This window comes from Cynocephalus volans, chromosome 2 (assembly GCF_027409185.1).
Source record: "Cynocephalus volans isolate mCynVol1 chromosome 2, mCynVol1.pri, whole genome shotgun sequence".
NCBI lineage: Eukaryota > Metazoa > Chordata > Mammalia > Dermoptera > Cynocephalidae > Cynocephalus > Cynocephalus volans.
In genome coordinates this window covers 98,649,171-98,668,177 of record NC_084461.1, presented here as the reverse complement: position 1 = coordinate 98,668,177, position 19,007 = coordinate 98,649,171, and the positions used below count along the sequence as shown (strand labels likewise).

Below are 19,007 nucleotides of genomic sequence, written 5' to 3'. Positions count from 1 at the left end.
CACTAAATCCTGAAGTCATGTCTATGTCTTGATGTCCACTGAGGTGGGTGATTTCTGACATGACAACCTTGTGCTTCTGTTTCTCAATATGAAAATGGAAGAAGCCAGTGGTAAACTGTTTCTTTCCTTTTACTATATGACAATCTTGAATATTTATGAAATTATGTTTAATAACAAATACTAAATTGTTCAAAAGTGTGGAGTTGGTATGACTTTAGAAAAAGTGATTTTAAAAAACTGTAACAGATATACAGATTCAAGATAACTCTCAACAAATTAGAATAGAAGGAAAATTCCTTAACTTGATAAAGTTTTCTGTGAAAAACCTTGAGTAAACAACATACTTAATTGTAAAATTTTAGAAATATTCCCTTTAAAGTCAAGGCAAGACAAAAGACCACCATTATTGTTTCCATTTAAAGATGTATTAGAATTCCTAACAATACAACAGCAACAAAAAGCTATAATAACTGGAAAGGATAAATAAAAATTGTCCTTATTTACAAACAATATGACAGTATATACAGGAAATTCAAGAGAATCTTAAACTACCGAGATAATCAATAAAAAGAGTTAAGGAAGATTGCTGGATACTTATTACTTAAATGTAAATTAGTAATGTTATTAAAGAAAATCCCATTTACAATAACAACCAAACTATAACTTATCTGGGACTAAACCTTTAAAAAATGTGTAAGACCTTTATGGAAAGTATTACAAAACTTTACTGAAGAACATAAAATAAGACCTAAATGAATAGAGAGATATGAAATTAATATCAGTACTGATAGTAAATATTAGTTCTTATTATATGCCAGGTTCTAAATGCTTTCATATGTGCTAACTCATTTAATCTTCACATTTTACAGTTTACCATTATCTGTATTCTACTGATGAGAAAACTGAGGCAAAGAGTTTGCTCAAGACCACAGTGCTGTTAAGTGGCAGGTCTGGGATTTGAACCTAGGAGATCTGGCTCCAGAGTCCATCCTTTCAACTAAGGTGGCTCAGTATTGTAAACAAACCAAGAAGGCTCAATACTGTACAAATATGCCTTCTCCTTAATCTATAAATTCAATGTAATTCTAATCAAAAGTCCATAATGCTTTTTTTTTAATTAGACAAGGTGATACTAAATTTCAAATGGAAGAGTAATGAGGCAGAATACAGCTACATTTTTAAAAACAAAAATAAGAAGGACTCACCCCACCAGGTACCAAGATTTAAAAAAACTACAGCAAATAAATATGGAATCAGTGCAGGCACAGAGAAACTAAAATAGACAAATGGAATAGAGTCCAGAAATATACAGCATATATAAACTTAGTATAAGACAGAGATGGCATTACTAATCAATGGGGAAATATTACAGTATCCAATAAGTGATAAAAAGAAATTTAGTTAAAAACATAAATATATGTGTGCATATGTATGTGTATACATAACTGTATACATACACACACTTATAAAATCAAATGTGTGTGTATAAAAAGTTAGATCCTTACCTCCACAACATACACAATAGCAAATTCAAGATGAATTAAAGACCTAATTGTAAAAATAAAACTGTAAAACTATTTGCAGTGGATTGAATGGCCCCCCAATGTCACTGAAGCTTAATACCCACTGTAACTGTTGAGGATGGGAAATCCTATTATGATAATTGAAAGGTGGGACCTTGAAGAGGTGATTAGATCGTGAGGACCATGTCCCAGCTAATGGATTAATGAAGGTGGTTATGGTGTGGTTCTGAGGGCTTTAAAAGGAGGGCATGTGAGTCTCTCTCTGCTCCTGCCTTTCTTGCAATGTGATACCCTGTGTCACACCAAAGAAGACTCTCACCAGATGTGTGCCCTGGGCTTTAGACTTCCCAGCCTCTGAAACTGTAAGCAATAAATTTCATTTTCTTACAAATCACCCAGTTTTCCTTCAGAATAGGAAAGATGTACAAATAGGTCACAGAAAGCACCTGGCAATATGATTAATTTAGCTTTATAAAAAAGCTTATTTTTGTTATCATGATTAATACAATAGAAAATAGGTAAAGGATATGAACAAGTAACTTAACAGAAAGAAAACCCAAAGTCTAATAAATATGTATATTAGATATTCAATTTCAGTAGTATTTAGGGAAATGTAAACTAAAATGACAAAATGTTTCATTGCTGGGTTGTTGATCATAAAATCTGACTCACAAGTTCTGGAGAAAACATGCAGAGACAGGAATTCTTGCATACTACTAGCAGAAATGTAAACTGATAAGATCACTTTGAGAGCAATTTGGCTAACACTAGTTCAAAACACTCATACTTTATGACTAGCAATTATGCTTTTAGGTATACAGCCTAGAGCAGAGGTCTGCAAACTCGGGCCTGATAGACAACTGTTTTTGTAAATTAAATTTTATTAAAACACAGCCATGCCCATTTGTTCATATCTTGTCTGTGGGTGCTTTCCTGTTACAAAGGCAGAGTTGAGTAGCTACAAGAGACCATGTGGTCCACAAAGCCCAAAATATTTACCGTGTGGCCCTTTAAGATCGCTGACTCCCAACCTAAAGAAACTCTTGCACATGCTTGTTTATAAGACTTAAATATGTTTATCAGAATTGTTTTTAATTGAAAAATCATAAACAACCTACATGCCCATCAACTAGGGAAAACAGATAAACTATATTAAACTATTATCCACATAATTGTAAAAAATTATGGCAATACCAAAGTGTAAGTAACCTTCACCTCATCAATCCCCACACTCCAGAATACAACTTGATGTACGTTTTTCCAACCTTTGCTTACATGCCTGTAGAAGTAGGCACCACCATACTAGGTGACCAAATATGTATTGAACAAATAAAAGAGTAAATAAATAACCAAACTGTTAACAAAGGTAGCTAGAGACTAATAATCTCACATAGGCATGAGCAAGAGTGAATTTTGTTTTGAGTTTCCCCAAATTATTTACCATTTGTAGGTGCTTTACTGGTTATTTTTTATTTTATTTTTTAATGAATTGCCTGATTCTCAGCCCATTTAAAAACACAGGCTTGTCTTTTTCATAATTTGTGGGAATTTTTATACTTTAGGGATATTAACATTTTTCCCTTTATGTGTTATAAATATTTTCCCTTAGCTTATCTTTTGTGGGATGAATGCGTTAAAATTTTATGTAATAATTCCCAACTCTTTCCCTCTTTTTTTGCTTTTGAGTTTCCTTTCTCATTTAAGAAAGGCTTTGTCTTATATTTCCATCTATTAATTTTAGGCTTATTTTTCACATTTAGATATTTAGTCCATCTGTAATTTTTCTTATTTAAGATGTGAAGTAGGGGTCTGATTTACTTTCTCATCTTTCAAATAGGTCCCTAGTTGTACCTATATCATTTATTAATTTACCCTTCCTCTTTAAACTTATAATGTAACTTTTGTTATTTAAAGATTCCAAAGACTCCTGCATCTTTTTCTAGTCTCTATTCTGCACCATTTGCCCATGTCTATTTCTGTGCTATCATTATACTGCAATTATTCCAACATCCTTACAGTAAGTTTTAAATGTTAAGGTAAATCTTCATTCATTATGCTTTCTTCCCTAAATGTTTGAAAATTTTTACATTATAAACTCTAGAATCATTTTTCCAAGTTCCAAAAAATATTAAGATTATGCTTACAGTTATACATTTATATATTAATTTAAGAAATATAGACATTTTAAGGATATTAAAGTCTTCTCATCCAGGCTTCTCCATTTTAAAAGTAGTATTTTTTTTTTCTCCCCCTCACTTCCTTCCTTAAAGGCAGTATTTATGTCCTTCAGCAATTTTACATTTTTCTTCATGTGGTCTTTCCTAGGTATTTTAAAGTTTCCTGTTATTGTGAACAGGTCCTCCTACCCCCATTTCCATTTTTAACTGGTATTTATGGCTTCTAGAGAAAAGCTACTGATTTCTGTATGTTTCTTAACTCCAACCACCTTACTAAATTCTCTTATTAGTTTAAATTTTGTTGTTGTTGTTGTTCATTCTCCATGGCTTTTCTAGGCAAACAACCATATCATTTACAAATAATTATTTTGTCTCTTCCTTTCTAGTTGGAAAATAAGTGTAGTATTATACCACATATGTATTTTTCTCCTTTTATTAGTGGAGCCTCCAAAACAAAGTGAAATAATAGTGATGACAGCAAGCACCCTAAGGACTGTAATGATGATAACCTCATTAGTTCTCTGTTTTCTTAAATTAATATAAGGTTTGCTTCTGGTTTCTGGTAAATACTTAGGTTTGAAAACTTTCACTCTGTTGTTATTTTATTTGGAATTCCTATCCACTCCATCTTACAAATGACATCCCACATTTTTTTCTCACAGCCTTTGGCCCTCCTGAGATCTCTTTCCAGGGCCATTCTTTCACTTGCTGAGTCACACAAGCAGGGAGTTAGGATGGAAAGGACTGCTCTGGCTACTGTATTTCCACTATTCCCACTGTCTTATTATTTTTGAACAGTGCACACTACTGATGTAATAATTCATTTAATAATTCCCCAAATAATGGACATTTAAGTTCTCATTTTAAAATCTCTTACATATAGTGCTACAAGGAATAGCATAAAATATTTATCTAACTAAATATAGAGGGCATAGGCATTTTAGTTTTGACAGATAATGCCAAACTGTACTCTACAAACGTATCAAGTTATTCTTACAACAGGGTAGACAGTGCTTCTCACTCCCACACCCTTAAAAATATTGCATGCCATAAAATTGTAACGTTTTGCCAGCTTGATAAGCAAAAAAAAATGGTACCTTATTTTGTGTTACACCTCCCTGATGACTATCTATGTTTAATATGATGTTTAGGTATCTTTTCACAATTCTTTATTAGCCACTTTAACTTATTTTGTGAAGGGACTATTTGTATCTTTTGACTATCTTGCTGTATGGTTATCTTGTTTTCAACTGATTTGTAGGTACTCCTTGTATAGTACGGATATTAATTCTCTTACATGTGCTACCTACATTTCCATTATTTGCCTTTTTTACCTTGTTTACAATATTTCTTTAACCCTAAACTTCATATGGTTATTTACAGAATAAAATGAATTCTTGTGTTTCTGAAAACATGCGATAAAATTTCCTCAGGATATTAACTACCAAAATGAAAACACTATTCCAAAATAAAATAAAAATGACTGTATCAACACATATCTGAACAAAATGGACAAGAACTCAAGTTAATTTCTCTTCCAGCATATAGATTAAATTGTCTGTAATACACCTATTTAAATTTGTATAGTAGAAGAATTTTCACATCTACCATCTCACCTTATTCTTCGAGGATCTCTAAAAACAAACACATTAACAGATACAGAATACTGTATACGGTATTCCAAATACTCACATTCTAAAAATGCAAATTCATATAAACCAAACTAATAATTCTCACAGTTTTTCCAGAAACAAACATGTTTGACATTTAAAAAAATCCATGAAAATCTCAAATTTAACTCTAAAATGGACTATATTTTTGGAAGTTGTTTATATATTCTTGATTTTAATTCTTAGTTATATGGTGATAAATATCTTCTCCCAATTTTTAACTTATCTTTTCAATTTCTTTAAGGTACAGGATGAAAATAAAGTCTTAATTTTAATACAGCAAAGTTTATCAGTCTTTTATTTTAGAATTAGTATTTTATGTCTTAAGAAATCCTCTATTACAATATCAGAAACATATTTATGTATATTTTCTACTGCAAGGCTTAAAGTTTTACTTTTGACATTTAAGTCATTAATCTACCCAAATGGGATGGGGGCAAAAGTAGAATAAGAAAGAATACATTATACACAGATATTATAATATGATAACTAACACACACATATGCACCCATGTGCACACATACACACAAACGTTAAGCCCCAAGCCTCATCGTAAAACTAACAGGTATGAACTATGAAATGCACCATGGCACTGGCGTTTAAGTATCATCTTAGTCTACCACTGTATTCCTACATAAACAGAATATATGAATATATTCTTTTAGCAAGCTACCCCATAAAAGATAAAGACTGTACTTTGGGAAATGTAAAATGTCCTATATTAGTGATTTTAAAACTATGAAAAAACTTTACCAAAAAAATGTATTTATACCATACATACAAATGTAGGTCCTTCTTTTTCTTTCCTATTTACCTAAAAAAAATTTTCAAATGTTTTCCTTACAATTTGTCCCCCAATTTTTTTTTTTTTTTTTTTTAATTGTGCATGCTTGTTTTGAAACAGCCAACACAATTGGCAAAGCCTATTCAGGGTCTAAAAACATTAGTCAGTCATACACTTGTGTCAATATAAAATTATATTCAATAATATATAAAAATCCTTGATGAATAGCAAAGTCAGTTAATATTCTTTATTGACATTAGTTGAGGGTAGAAATATGGGAATGTTTTCTACTCAACTTATTTAATCTTTCCTAATGTTCTGTTTCCTTCCTACTATCCTTGAATGAAGGCTTCCTTTTTAAGTGCACAACTTGAATAGCAGTGACAAATTCTGAACGTTATTATACACACTTAGGTAGAAGAAGTAAAAATCTCAAAAGAGAACTGAAGCTAGCTATCAGCTACCAGAAGACCAGCAACTAACTTTCTCCCCCTTAGAATTTCAAGGCACAACAAAACAGTACCAGGGGAAATGAATATGGTGGAGGCAGAATTATGTGAATATTGGGTATGCTGCCCAACAGCCACAATAAATTATTCTTACTTTGAAATAGTGCCAAAGTAAAGACAGACAAATATCTTTAACAACAAAATTTAATCAGTGTTAACAGCTGTAATTCACTACATTCCTAATAGCTCTTCTCTGGCTGATACTGTTTTACAGTTTAAAAACAAAGAAATTACCTGTGCTCGTTTTTCCATATCTTGGCAAGTACCTAGTTGTTCTTCCATTGCAACTCTGATTTGCCTTGCTTCATATTCCAGTTGCCTTCTGGTCATATCTGTTTGTAAGGAAAACTAAAACCACAAATAATATAAAAATATTAATATCTCATTGTGTTTGTGTGTTTATCAATAAAAGCAAAAAAGCACACAAATACCAATAAAGAAAATTAATAAGCAAATGTTCATGGTGCATGAGAGTTATGTTTTATTCCAAGGAGTCCTAAAATTTGATTACAGGTGCTAGGCTCAGTCTGGGTCACTGAATGTGATAACAGAATTGAAACACTTATTGTCCCAAAGTCCCAAATGGCTTTAAGTAAACTGGACTACTTCATTTAAAATATACTTGGTTCAGTTAGGATAAGACTAACTTCAGTTCCCTTATGCTTCTTCTTCACTGAAGAGGCACTACTTTTAATTATTAAAAACTAGCATATTAATGTGGACAGCATAGAAAAACCAAGAAATAGGTCCATCATCCTTATGTTTATCCTTCAATTTAAGGTAAGGATTACCATACACATATAGACTAAACAGAGAGAACTTTTTTTTTTTTTTTTTTTTTGTCCTTTTCATGACCGGCACTCAGCCAGTGAGTGCATCGGCCAGTTCTATATAGGATCCGAACCCGCGGCGGGAGCGTCGCAGCGCTCCCAGCACCGCACTCTACCAAGTGCGCCACGGGCTCGGCCGGAACTTTTTCATTTGTAAAATGAAGAAAATGGGATAAGAAAAAGCCTTTATGTAATAGATAGATAGATAGATAATCATATATAAAGCAGACAAAGTCAACACAGGCTTTGGTAAAAATCCAAAAGTGAGTCAGGGTTGAAATGAATAAAAAGAAGTACTTCTTCACAGAGTGGGTGTTAACGCATTCAAAAATGTATTAACCCTCTAATTAAAATTCCAGGCCCTCTGATAACTGCCAGGTATACAGAAGGATGAAAAGGACAAGGTAATTAAACTTATAAACACATGCCCTAAGAGGTAATAAAGGCTACAAATATGATTAGATAAAATGATAGTTAACAGAGTTACAATGGGCCATGAAGGGAATAAGGAAATGTTATAGATTTTTTCATGTTCTATGTACACAAAGAAAACTACATCTGACACATCTGACTTGGAATAGTACTCTGGTCCAAGAACTCCAAATTACATTGTCAGATTAGGTTAGAGTAGTTCTCACCCTTTTCCCTTGCAATATACAGATGACATTCATATGCAAAATGTATTCCTATAGGCATACCCAAATTATGGGTTGCAATATAGATTAAAAAGTCTGCATGTTATTTCTTACTCCCACTGAGCCAGATGTACTCCACTCTTTTGTCTTCCACTTCCCAAACCCCCTTGCAAAAGAATGTTAAACATGACACAGTATGTTGTAATAATGTGGTTTAGAATTGATGTTCTAAGTAATGTCTAATATCTTGACAAGCAGATAAATATTCCCATATGAAAGTGTTCATTAACTTGGCTTCCTAATATAAAAACAAAATTTGTGAAATTTAAAATTAAGGTATAAAGTACAAGCTGTATAAATTTGTTAACATTGCCGATGGTTCATAATAATGTCTTATATATACTATTAAATAAACATGATTGATTATTTAATAAATTAACATGGAATAATTAACTTGTTTGACAACTCATTTTTGTTTCAAATCTTAAATAACTGTCCTTGAGTTGTTCATATACACCTAAATCCTTTCCTGAACCTAACTGCATGCAGACAATGAAACTATGGATTTTGTATGTTTTCTAATTACCAAAGTGAATGGGGACCAAAACTATGCTTTGTCATTTTAGTTTATAAAAGTCAAAATGCTGCCAAACCCTTCTGAGTTCCCTAATCCTCATCTGTTAACAACTTTCCAATAACCATTCCTTCACTACTTATGTCTCCTTAATTCCCAGGAAGATTTTTAAGGACACTGTCAGAGATACTTTCTCTCCCTCTGAAAACTCAGGATGATTGTTCTAGGAGAGTGAGCACCTCAGCTACGGTTCTAGCTACTGCCAGCCAACGCCCACACGGGAAATCTGGCTAACTACATGTTTTGAAAAAAATTTTCCTTCTTTCTATTTTTATTTTTTTGTCTATTATGTTCTCTCAAAAGTGCCACTAGAAAATAAAAAATCTAAGCTAAGAGAATAATTTATATTTTAATTAGCCTACTTTCTCTTTTTAAAAAATATATAAAATATTTATGGACAACATCTGCAATATACAGTCTTGTCTGAGAAAATTAATGTATTTTAAAAATATTCTTATATGTGACATTCCATGAATAAAATAGTTGACAAGGAGAGGTTGAGTGGAGAAGGACAGGCTGATAGGATTACAACTTTTTTTACATATTTGAAAAACAAACAGACGTTAGTACTTGTAAAAATACTAACAACCACACCTATAGCTATTATCATTTATGCCTGGAATAGGATTCGAATTATCTTCAAAGGTATTTTTATTGCAAAAACTATCTGGCATGTTTCCTGTAATACAGTACAAAAAATAGGCAGATGCTGATAAATATTTCTAGACAATTTGTTTGGCAATTCAATACATGGAATAAAAAACCAGTTGCCTAGTTTAACTCTTGAGTCCTTTAGGATTCAAACAATAGATTTTCTCAACTAGAGGTTTACAATAAATATTTGTTTGAGTACAATGAAGTTTTCTCATCTTTATAAACAAAAATCCATTAACTATTATACATTCAGATTTAAAGTTGGATAAAACATTACAGTTTACAAATAACTATAAATTCAGTTATCCTGAATTTTCAATGGATAGCCTAGGTATTTTTAAAGATCAAGTTATTAAAGTCTAAAATAAGTTGTATTGCCAAGTTACTTACATTTTCAGTTAAAGGCAGACTGTCTATTCTTTTAGTGAGATTCTGAAGTTGAGCATAATACCAGTCTTTTTCCTTTTCTTCTTTGTCAAGATCAGCAAGAAGTAATGATCTATTTTTTAAAAAAAGGTAAGTTTACACAATGCTAATACAGACCACAAGTAAGAAAGAATCCTTACCAGCTGTCATTGTAAAGTTCTCTATTTAAACTAAAGTATTAATAATAAATAAATGAAAAACTTATTGATTTGGATTTTTGAAGGTAGAATTTAGAACATTATAATCATTAAAATTTGAATACTAAAAAGTTTTTACTTTTTTTCCTAAGTAAGTTGGTAATCGTCGTTACTAGAATACTTACTAGAATCATTCTTACTACAATACTTATTTAGAATACTCAACCAAACCTACAGCAACTGATCTTTAATGAAGGTACAAAGAATACATATTGTGGGAAAGACAATTTCAGTAAATGGTACTGGGAAAACTGAATATCCACGTGCAGAAGAATGAGACTAGCCCCGTACCCGTCACCATATACAAAAACAACTCCAAACAGATTAAAGATTTAAATGTGGAACTTGAAACTATGAAACTATTAGAAAAAAACAAGGGGGAAACAATCTACAACATGGGGCTAGTAATAAGACTTCAAATAAGACTTCAAAAGCCCAGAAAAATAAATAAATGGGATTACATCAAACTAAAAAGCTTTTGCACATCAAAGGAAACTGTTTAACAGAGTGAAGAGACAACCTACAGAATGGGAGAAAAAATTTGCAAACTATACATTTGACAAGGTATTAAGATCAAGAATATGTAAGGAACTTAAACTACCCAACAGCAACAAAACAAAAAACCCAACTGAGAAACGGGCAAAGGGTAATAATAGACACTTTTCAGAAGAAGACATACAAATGGCCAAAAGGCATATGAGAAAATGCTCAACATCACTAATCATCAGGGAAATGCAAATCAAAACAACAGTGAGATTCCACCTCATTCCTGTTTGAATAACTATTATCAAAAAGACAAAAGAAAAAAAGTGTTGGTGAGGATGTGGAGAAAAGGCAATACTTGAACACTGTTGGTGGCAGTGTAAATTTGTATAGCCATTATGGAAAACAGTAATGGAGATTCCTCAAAAAGTTAAAAATACAACTACCATTTGATCCAGCAATCCCACTACTGGGTACATACCCAAAGGAAATAAAGTCAGTATGTTGAAGAGATAGCTGCACTCCCATGTTTACTGCAGCACAATTTGCAAGAGCCAAGATATGGAATTAACCTAAGTATCTAACAACAGATGAATGAATTAAAAAAGCATGTTATACATACACATTGGCATACTACTCAGCCATAAAAAAGAAATGAAATCCTGTCATTTGTGGCAACATGGATGAACCTGGAGAACATGATGTTAAGTGAAGTAAGCCAGGTACAGAAAGACAAATAACACATGACTTCACTCATACGTGGAATCTAAGAAAAAAAAAAGATATTACAGAGGCAGAGAATAGAACAGTGGTTATCAGAGACTGGGGAGGGAAGTGGAGGGAAAACAGGGAGAGGCGGGCCAACAGGTACAAAATTACAATTAGAAAGCAGGAATAAGTTCTGATGTTCTATAGCACAGTAGGGTGATTATGGTTAACACTTAAGTTTTGTATATTACATAATAGCTAGAGGAGAGGCTTTTGAATATTTTGCCACAAAGAAATGATAAATGCATGAGGTGACTGATACATTAACTACCATGACCCAATTATTATACAACATATGTATGTATCAAAACATTAGATTGTACCCTTTAAGTATGTATAATTACAATGTGTAAGTTACAAAAAATAAATATAACGAAAGACTTTCTTCACATTTATTTTAGTCTAAGAATATAATGACAGGTAACAGGTACAGATATAACAAAATCTAAAATTAGTACAAGAATAAAAAGAATAATAAAGGAGTTAAGTAAAGCAAAAATTATGTCAGAAAAAACAAACCTAGAGTATAGACAGACACAAGGATGGCTTTCAGTTTCTCAGTAGCCAAAATAATAAAAAATATATTGTCACTTTGTAATAAGAAAAAGTTACTCTGAGAGAGAGAAACTTATTTGGATATGAATCTGTTATGTAATTCCTGAACAATACAACTGATGATGTCCTCATTAGCAATCTATATTAAGATACTATATACCTGATCATTATAAATATAAATGCACAATATAAGAAAACATAGTAGGTACACAAAGTATATGGTCTATCTCCTTTCATGTGGCTCTTTCCCAAAGCAACCACTTACAGCTTTCTTGTGTATATTTCTCTATAAATGCAAGGATATATGTACATACTTACATGTACATTTTGAACATAAATAGTAGCATTGTATATGTTGTCCTATAACTTTGTTTCCACTTAAAAATCTATCTTGGAGATCATTCCATATCAGAACATAAGGAGTTATTACATATTTTTTGCTAGTTGCATAATATTCCATGTATTCCACAGTACTCAAGCATCCATGAAAAGGTACACTATAATCAGTTCTTCACTGGTGGGCACTTGGGCCCTTTCTAATCTTTCTAATGTTGCTGAATAGCCTTATTTAATCCTCAATTCACAGATGTGCAAGCCTGTATACAAGATAAACTCTTAGGGTATACAAATTTTTAACTTATTGTCCTTGTTATATGTACCAATTTATGCTCCTACTACTACCTTCACCAACATGTTTAATCCAACTTTTTAATTTTTGCATATCTAGGGTTTTCTTTATCATAACGGTTTTAATTTGATTTCTTAATATGAGTGAGGTTAAGCATTTTTCAAGTTTAAAAACCATTTGTCACTATTTGAGGAAGGCATCCCAGGAACCTGTTTCCATTCTCTGATGAACTGAGGAATTTCTAGCCATCCTGCCTCAAGACAGCCTGCGGCTCACCCTGTGGATTCTGGACTCTGCAACATCGATTAGATTTCCTGGATTTCCACCCTGCCTGCCAGTCCTACAAAAACTTCCAGGCAGCCAGTCCCTACCATGTATGTAAACTGATTCTTTAATTTATATTTAAGAAAATTCTGCAGTGAGATTTGAGGGAGGAAGAGGAAGGGAGGAGATCCGGGGCATGATGAGTGAGACCTAGTCTGCCCACAACTGACAGGACAGGAAACGTTTGGGGTGTAAGGGGAGTACTGACTGTTTTCATTAGAGGGAATTATATTGGAGCCCTTCTGACTAACATGCGGCTGATTTAGGCAAGAGTATAGCCTAGAGTTCTCCCACCCTATAGGGATACTGCCATATTCCCAATATATTCTTAACTCTTAAACTTTCATGTTATTCCAGTGGTTACCATTGAGCTACCAAAGATGACAATAGAAATGTGCTGAAGCTGGCAACAGGCTCAGCCACTGTGACTTACATTTGAAAGGGCTCAGATTCTGAAAGAAGGGGAGGGAGGGTTGCTTTCAACAATGAATACACACCATTCTTGTACTTGCCCAATGGTAGACTGAACTAGGAACCAGAGAACCAGAATCTGTGGGCTAGCAGATCTCTTAATCTATAGGAATGCACACTTAAATGATTGTGCCAATTACATTCTTAACTGAATTGTCTTGACCTTTCCCTCCACCCGTTAATTATCCCTCTTAAAAAACGTAATATCCTTTTTAATAAATTAATTTATATCTTTAAAAAATTTTGTATTCCCTTTTCTGTGACTTTTTCTTACTCATTAATAAAATGTCTTCTATATTAAAATGGTAGCCCTTTATCAGTTACTGTGTTACATACATAATTTCTCAGTTTATCACTTGTCTTTTAATTTTGTTTATTATGTTTTTGATATGTAGAAAATTTTGGTTTGCATGTAGTCAGATTTGTGGATATTTTCTACTATGCCTTCTGAAGTTTGGTCATACAGAGAGATGTTCCCCACTCTGATATTATTGTTACTTTAAAAGTTCTATTTAATGGAACTTAGTAGTGAGTATAAATATGAGTATGTGGAAGGTTCTGTTCTTGCTAAAATTTCCTTTCCTTTCCTGAGAAGCAATTATAAAAACAAGAAATAAGCCTTCATTCTTGATGTGGCAACCTCGCTAGTGAGGGAACACACGGGAAGGAAGTTAGCCCCTGCTTAAAATGTAGCAACCTCAGAGAAGTGCAGACCAATGAGAAGCTGCCCCTTCTCTCCCATTTCTGACAAGAACAGGATAAAGCACTGTTAAATGCCTGAACCCCTTTTACAGGTGGGTACCACAACTAGCATAAAGATGAGATCTGATTTTATTTTTCAGCTTTCCCTAGTGACCTGCAGGACCTATCAGTTCTGAGGTGAGGGAGAGTGGGATAGACGGTGATGCTACTATTTCCTCTGATTGTTCTCCAGTAAGTGGCTTTATGAAATAAGAGCTGGGTGTTAAACATGTTACTTAAATTGACAGCCAATGGCAGTGGTGGTGGTGGAGTGAGGGGGAGATTAGGGATACTAAGGAAAAGCTGTTATTATCAAATTTAAGATTAAATTGTGACAAAATGCTCTGGGGAAGCCAATGTTACAGCATCTTCAGCCAAAATCATAACAAGTGGGTAAATGATAGTAGTTGACCTAGTGACTCACACAACGGTTCTTAAGGCTCAGAACTGAAATTAGGGCTAGACCCAGAGCAGGTAAGGTCTTTAGGGTTTAGGGTAGTAAAGGCCTGTTTTGTGATTGCCAACAAGTATTAAAAATGTTTCTGCATGTTAATCTCACGTCTTCTTAGTTCTCTAGCTAACTCAGGGTCACCTAGAAGAGCATGGCACATATGTATTAGGCATTCAATAAATATTTGTGCAATTGATTAATAATGAACATGACAATGCCAATAGCTAGCATTTATTGAATGCTCTATGTACCAGGCACAGGGCTAAGGGCTTTTTATTTTTTATTTTATTTATTTATTTATTTTTTGGGTCTTTTTCGTGACCGGCACTCAGCCAGTGATATCCGAACCCGCGGCAGGAGCATCGCTGCGCTCCCAGCGCCGCACTCTCCCGAGTGCGCCATGGGCTCGGCCCTCTAAGGGCTTTTTAAAAAAACCTAATTTAATCCTCGCAACATCCTTTGAGGTATTCTTAGGCTCACTCTATGGACTGGAAAGCCAAGGTTCAAAAAAGCTATAAAACTATGATCTGGATTTATGGCTGGCTTACACCTCTAGCACTTATCTTGGGCAATACAGAAAGTGAGAAAAAAGAGACAGAGTTAATCTATGACTTAAGGAAGGAAAAGAACAGAAACAAAACAAGACAAAACAAACAAACAAACAAACAAACAAAAAACAGAGGGGAGAAAATCAAAGTAACACAGAATTTTCAAAAGCTGAGGAAAACAAATTTCCAGATCAAAAAGGGCATAGTAAATATCTAACATGATGAATGAAGAAAACATGCATAACAAGGCATTCAAAAAGCTTCAAAAGAGAAAAAATGGTCACTTACAAAGGAATGAGAATCAGATGGGTATGAAATGTATCAGCAACCTTAATAATGAAGAAAAAAATGAGTTTCAACCTAGACCATCCAAGGCTTAGGAAGCAAATGGTCCAAATCAGAATAGAAAAGTTAATGGGCTCCAATAAAAATTTATTTTAAGAAGAAAACAAAACCAGAAGATCCTAGTATTATGGTAAAGGCACAAGTTTATGTTCCCAACAACATAAAAGAAAGGAAATTAGAAACTCTAGAAAAAAACAAAGAACTACATGAGAAAGACAATGTCCAAATAGGACCATCTTCCTTCAAGCAACACAGAGGGTGTGATATTCTACCAACAGGGAGGAAAAATTAATCCTAGCATACTACTTGACTCCACAGTGACAAACAACAACAGAGCCATAACAAAAACACTTATTTGATTTCAAGGTCTATAATTAACTTAGAGAAAAAACATAAAGACTCAAATATATACTGCATAATGTAACCATTATCAGTCTCAACAAAATGAAAGTAAATATATATTGCATCATCATATATACTGGGGCTTCAGCAGACACAGTTGGCAACAGGATAGAACAAGAAACAAAGAAGAATGTTACCTAAGTTTTCAAAAGTAACAAATGTAAGAACAAATACTATATGTAAGTATATTCACTTATGTGTATATGTATACAAAAAATTGGTAGAGAATTGAAAATTGGGTAGGTTAACAGTGTGTTTAACAAGTCTTCATCTTTCAAAGTGGTGAGTCAATAAGTCATGTTCAAAGTTAGTAAATCAAAAAGTAGTAATATAAACATATTAGAGTTATGAAAGTAACTATCTCATGAGATGCAAGACTGGGGATAGGAAAGTGTGGAGTGGGATACTGATGATTTTTATTATGATGCTTTTTAAGGCTAACCCCGTGATGCTAATCATTAGAGAAGGCTGAGAACATTTGAACAACCCATGCCGATACCTCCTTCTTTCCAGATAAAGCAACTTTTTATAGTGTGCAATAATGCCTGAATTAGAAGTTGGGCAATATTCTGGGAGAAAAACAAAAAAGAAGAAATCCTTTCTATAACAACATTAGAAAGAGATAAAGCATCTTTAAATATTTTAGAAAGAAATGCATTCTCCACTTGAAGTTAATAGTCAGAATACTAGCTTAAAATTATTTAGAGTGCTATTTTATAATAAATAAAACATATCAAGATCACTGCTTTGAAAAGAGAAATAAGCTTCTCATGGATTTAAATTTAAAGAACTCTGGAAGACTGGCAAGAAATAAATGTCAAGACAGAAAACAAGAACATTTTTATTTTAAGTATTCCTTAGTACTTGTTGCTGCATTTGTTAGGTTAACTAGTACTTGCAATAAAACTATTTCAAAGCCTATTTAAAAAATTAATCTCTTTCTCCAAAACTCTCTCTGCTAATAAAATCAGGACTTAACCTTCCTGAAACAAAGTAAGTTCCTAGGAAAGTTGGTATGTTCACATGTCCTTTGCCTCTTAATAAAGCTCAAAGGAGACAAAGAAATGGAAGATTATGGACCCTGGTTCACTCCTAGTTTTTCAGGGTAGTGTTTCATTAGTCTAGGTTCAAGGTATGAAATAGAGACTCATGTAATCTTAATAGATGGAAAAAAGCTTAACATCACTTCTGATCTAGATGATTACCCCTATTTTTATAAATGGGCACACCTAAAACCAGAGAGAAAGAAATAAAAGGCCTTTTGTCTCTCAGTGAGATATGCTGAGTATTTTCCATACATTAGTATCCAATTTTCATAACTCCAAAGTAGAACTATATCCCTAGTTTACAAAAGAAGACAACACACAAAATTTAATGACTTGACCAAAGTCACAGAACTAATATGTAACATTTATATACTTTACCACTTCTTGACTGTCTAATAGAACTTTCAAAAATATGAAGGTAAGGTACAATTCATGCATTAAGGAATCTTTTAGGGGACATATAATACTTGATAAAATTCTTGAAAATAATCAATATTCTGATATTTGTAGTGAAATCATTTTAACTCCAGGAAGAAAAGAATTAGTACATTAGCTATGAGGAACCAGAACTCATTTCATATGTCAAACAATGTTTTTTAGACACTGAAACTGACAAATTAAGAAATGTTTCATTTGTGGCCATTTGTAATAGGCATTCCATAATGGAAGTAATCTTATACTTGATCTAGTAGTTATTGGATTTAGTTCAAAAGATAACTAGAAATTCAGTTAAAATTCAGTTACATATTTTAACCAGATATAAATATTGTGATCATATGTATTACTCAATACTCAGAGCATTTGAAGTATTTAAGTGACAAAGTAGAAAGAAATCTTAGAATCCCAAGAAACTATCTTCTTTACATTTTTTAGATTTAAGATAAGTACAGTCAGTAACATGCTATCTTTAAGTTAAAAAATGCAAAATGTTCTATAAGTGTTATTCATCTACCATAATTTCATACTTTATATCTTATATTACAAAACAGCAATAAACTGGAGTGTACAAGTCAATGTTTATTATATAATGAACAAAAGTTACCTCTCTTTCTCAAGTTCTTCTAAATATCCACTACTTTCTCTGCTTCCATTTGCAAACCCTCTTCTCGGAAATGAGCCCATAGGAACAGGACTGCACTCTCCTGAACGACTTGATACAGATCCTTCTCGGCTTCCATAAGAACGGAGGGACATTTTTGATCGTAGTTTCACTCCAGGGAAATTACTATCTAAGTTAAGTTCTAAATAAAACAGAGATAAATTTTTATGTAACAATTGCTTTAAGTGGTCTAAAATACTCCTGATGCTATATATTATTTTAAAAGTGAAATCTTATGTTCACATTTTAGCCACAAATATACATGACTGAATAAATAATTGTTTTAGAACCAGAAGAGCTAAACTTTCCCTTCAAAGTCAGTTTAGGTCAGGGGGAAAATAAGGGGTGTGTTAAAGGAAAATTAGATAAAATGTCCTTCTTTAGATTCCTTCTAGATAATATTTTAGAACCTGAAAGCAATTTCTCTACCTCACTTCAAGTATTATTAAGGACTTTCCCTGTTTTGACATTGGAATTTTCAAGCATGAAAATGAGAAAGACATTCTTTTAAAATTTTGCTAAAATGGCTTATAATCAGCTTATATACATGAGAAAATAAAGCATTTCTATGCTGGATGGAAGAGAAAAAGACAATACTTCTTCAGAGAAGACAGTGGGCTCAGTATGTGGTATACAGCATATGAAGTCCTATTTAGTGATCAGCAGAAGAGAAATGAGCGTTAAAAAGAACTGAAAATTATCAAGGAAGAGATCTACAATAGTTTATTCAAAGGCAGTTAAATGTTTAACTGAAGAAATTGAAAAAAAAAATAGATTTTTTATATATGTGTACTTTAACAACTACATCCTAATGTGTAAAAAAAACAGATATGAACATCCAAACCAAGAGAGGCTGTATTTGGATCTACACACCTAAAGTTGATAATTTCAGCTTAAAGAATTAATTTAAAACATCTTTTTAAAATCTACCTTTAAGACGCTCTAATAAATCAATTTGTCCAGAAGAAGCCATAGCTTCATCTTCAATACTTCCTTGTAGTTGTTTAAGTACTTCCTATAAAAAAAAAAAAAAGAAAACCCACAATATATTAAAATGAACTCCTAAGTAACTTCTTGAAGACATGATTCTGTGTCACTTGGCATTTA

General features: G+C 32.8%; 1 protein-coding gene across 10 annotated transcripts in view; it reads right to left on the bottom strand.

Moving 5' to 3' along the window:
• Positions 1-19,007, bottom strand: part of APC (APC regulator of WNT signaling pathway) — a 121,338-nt gene that overhangs the window by 45,104 nt on the left and 57,227 nt on the right. For all 10 annotated transcript variants that reach the window (XM_063087820.1, XM_063087823.1, XM_063087824.1 and 7 more), the window contains 4 exons: positions 18,831-18,915; positions 17,844-18,042; positions 9,807-9,915; positions 6,898-7,011 (listed from right to left, as the gene is read on the bottom strand). In XM_063087820.1, the coding sequence (XP_062943890.1) occupies positions 6,898-7,011; positions 9,807-9,915; positions 17,844-18,042; positions 18,831-18,915 (507 nt within the window). The remainder of the gene's footprint in view (positions 1-6,897; positions 7,012-9,806; positions 9,916-17,843; positions 18,043-18,830; positions 18,916-19,007) is intronic.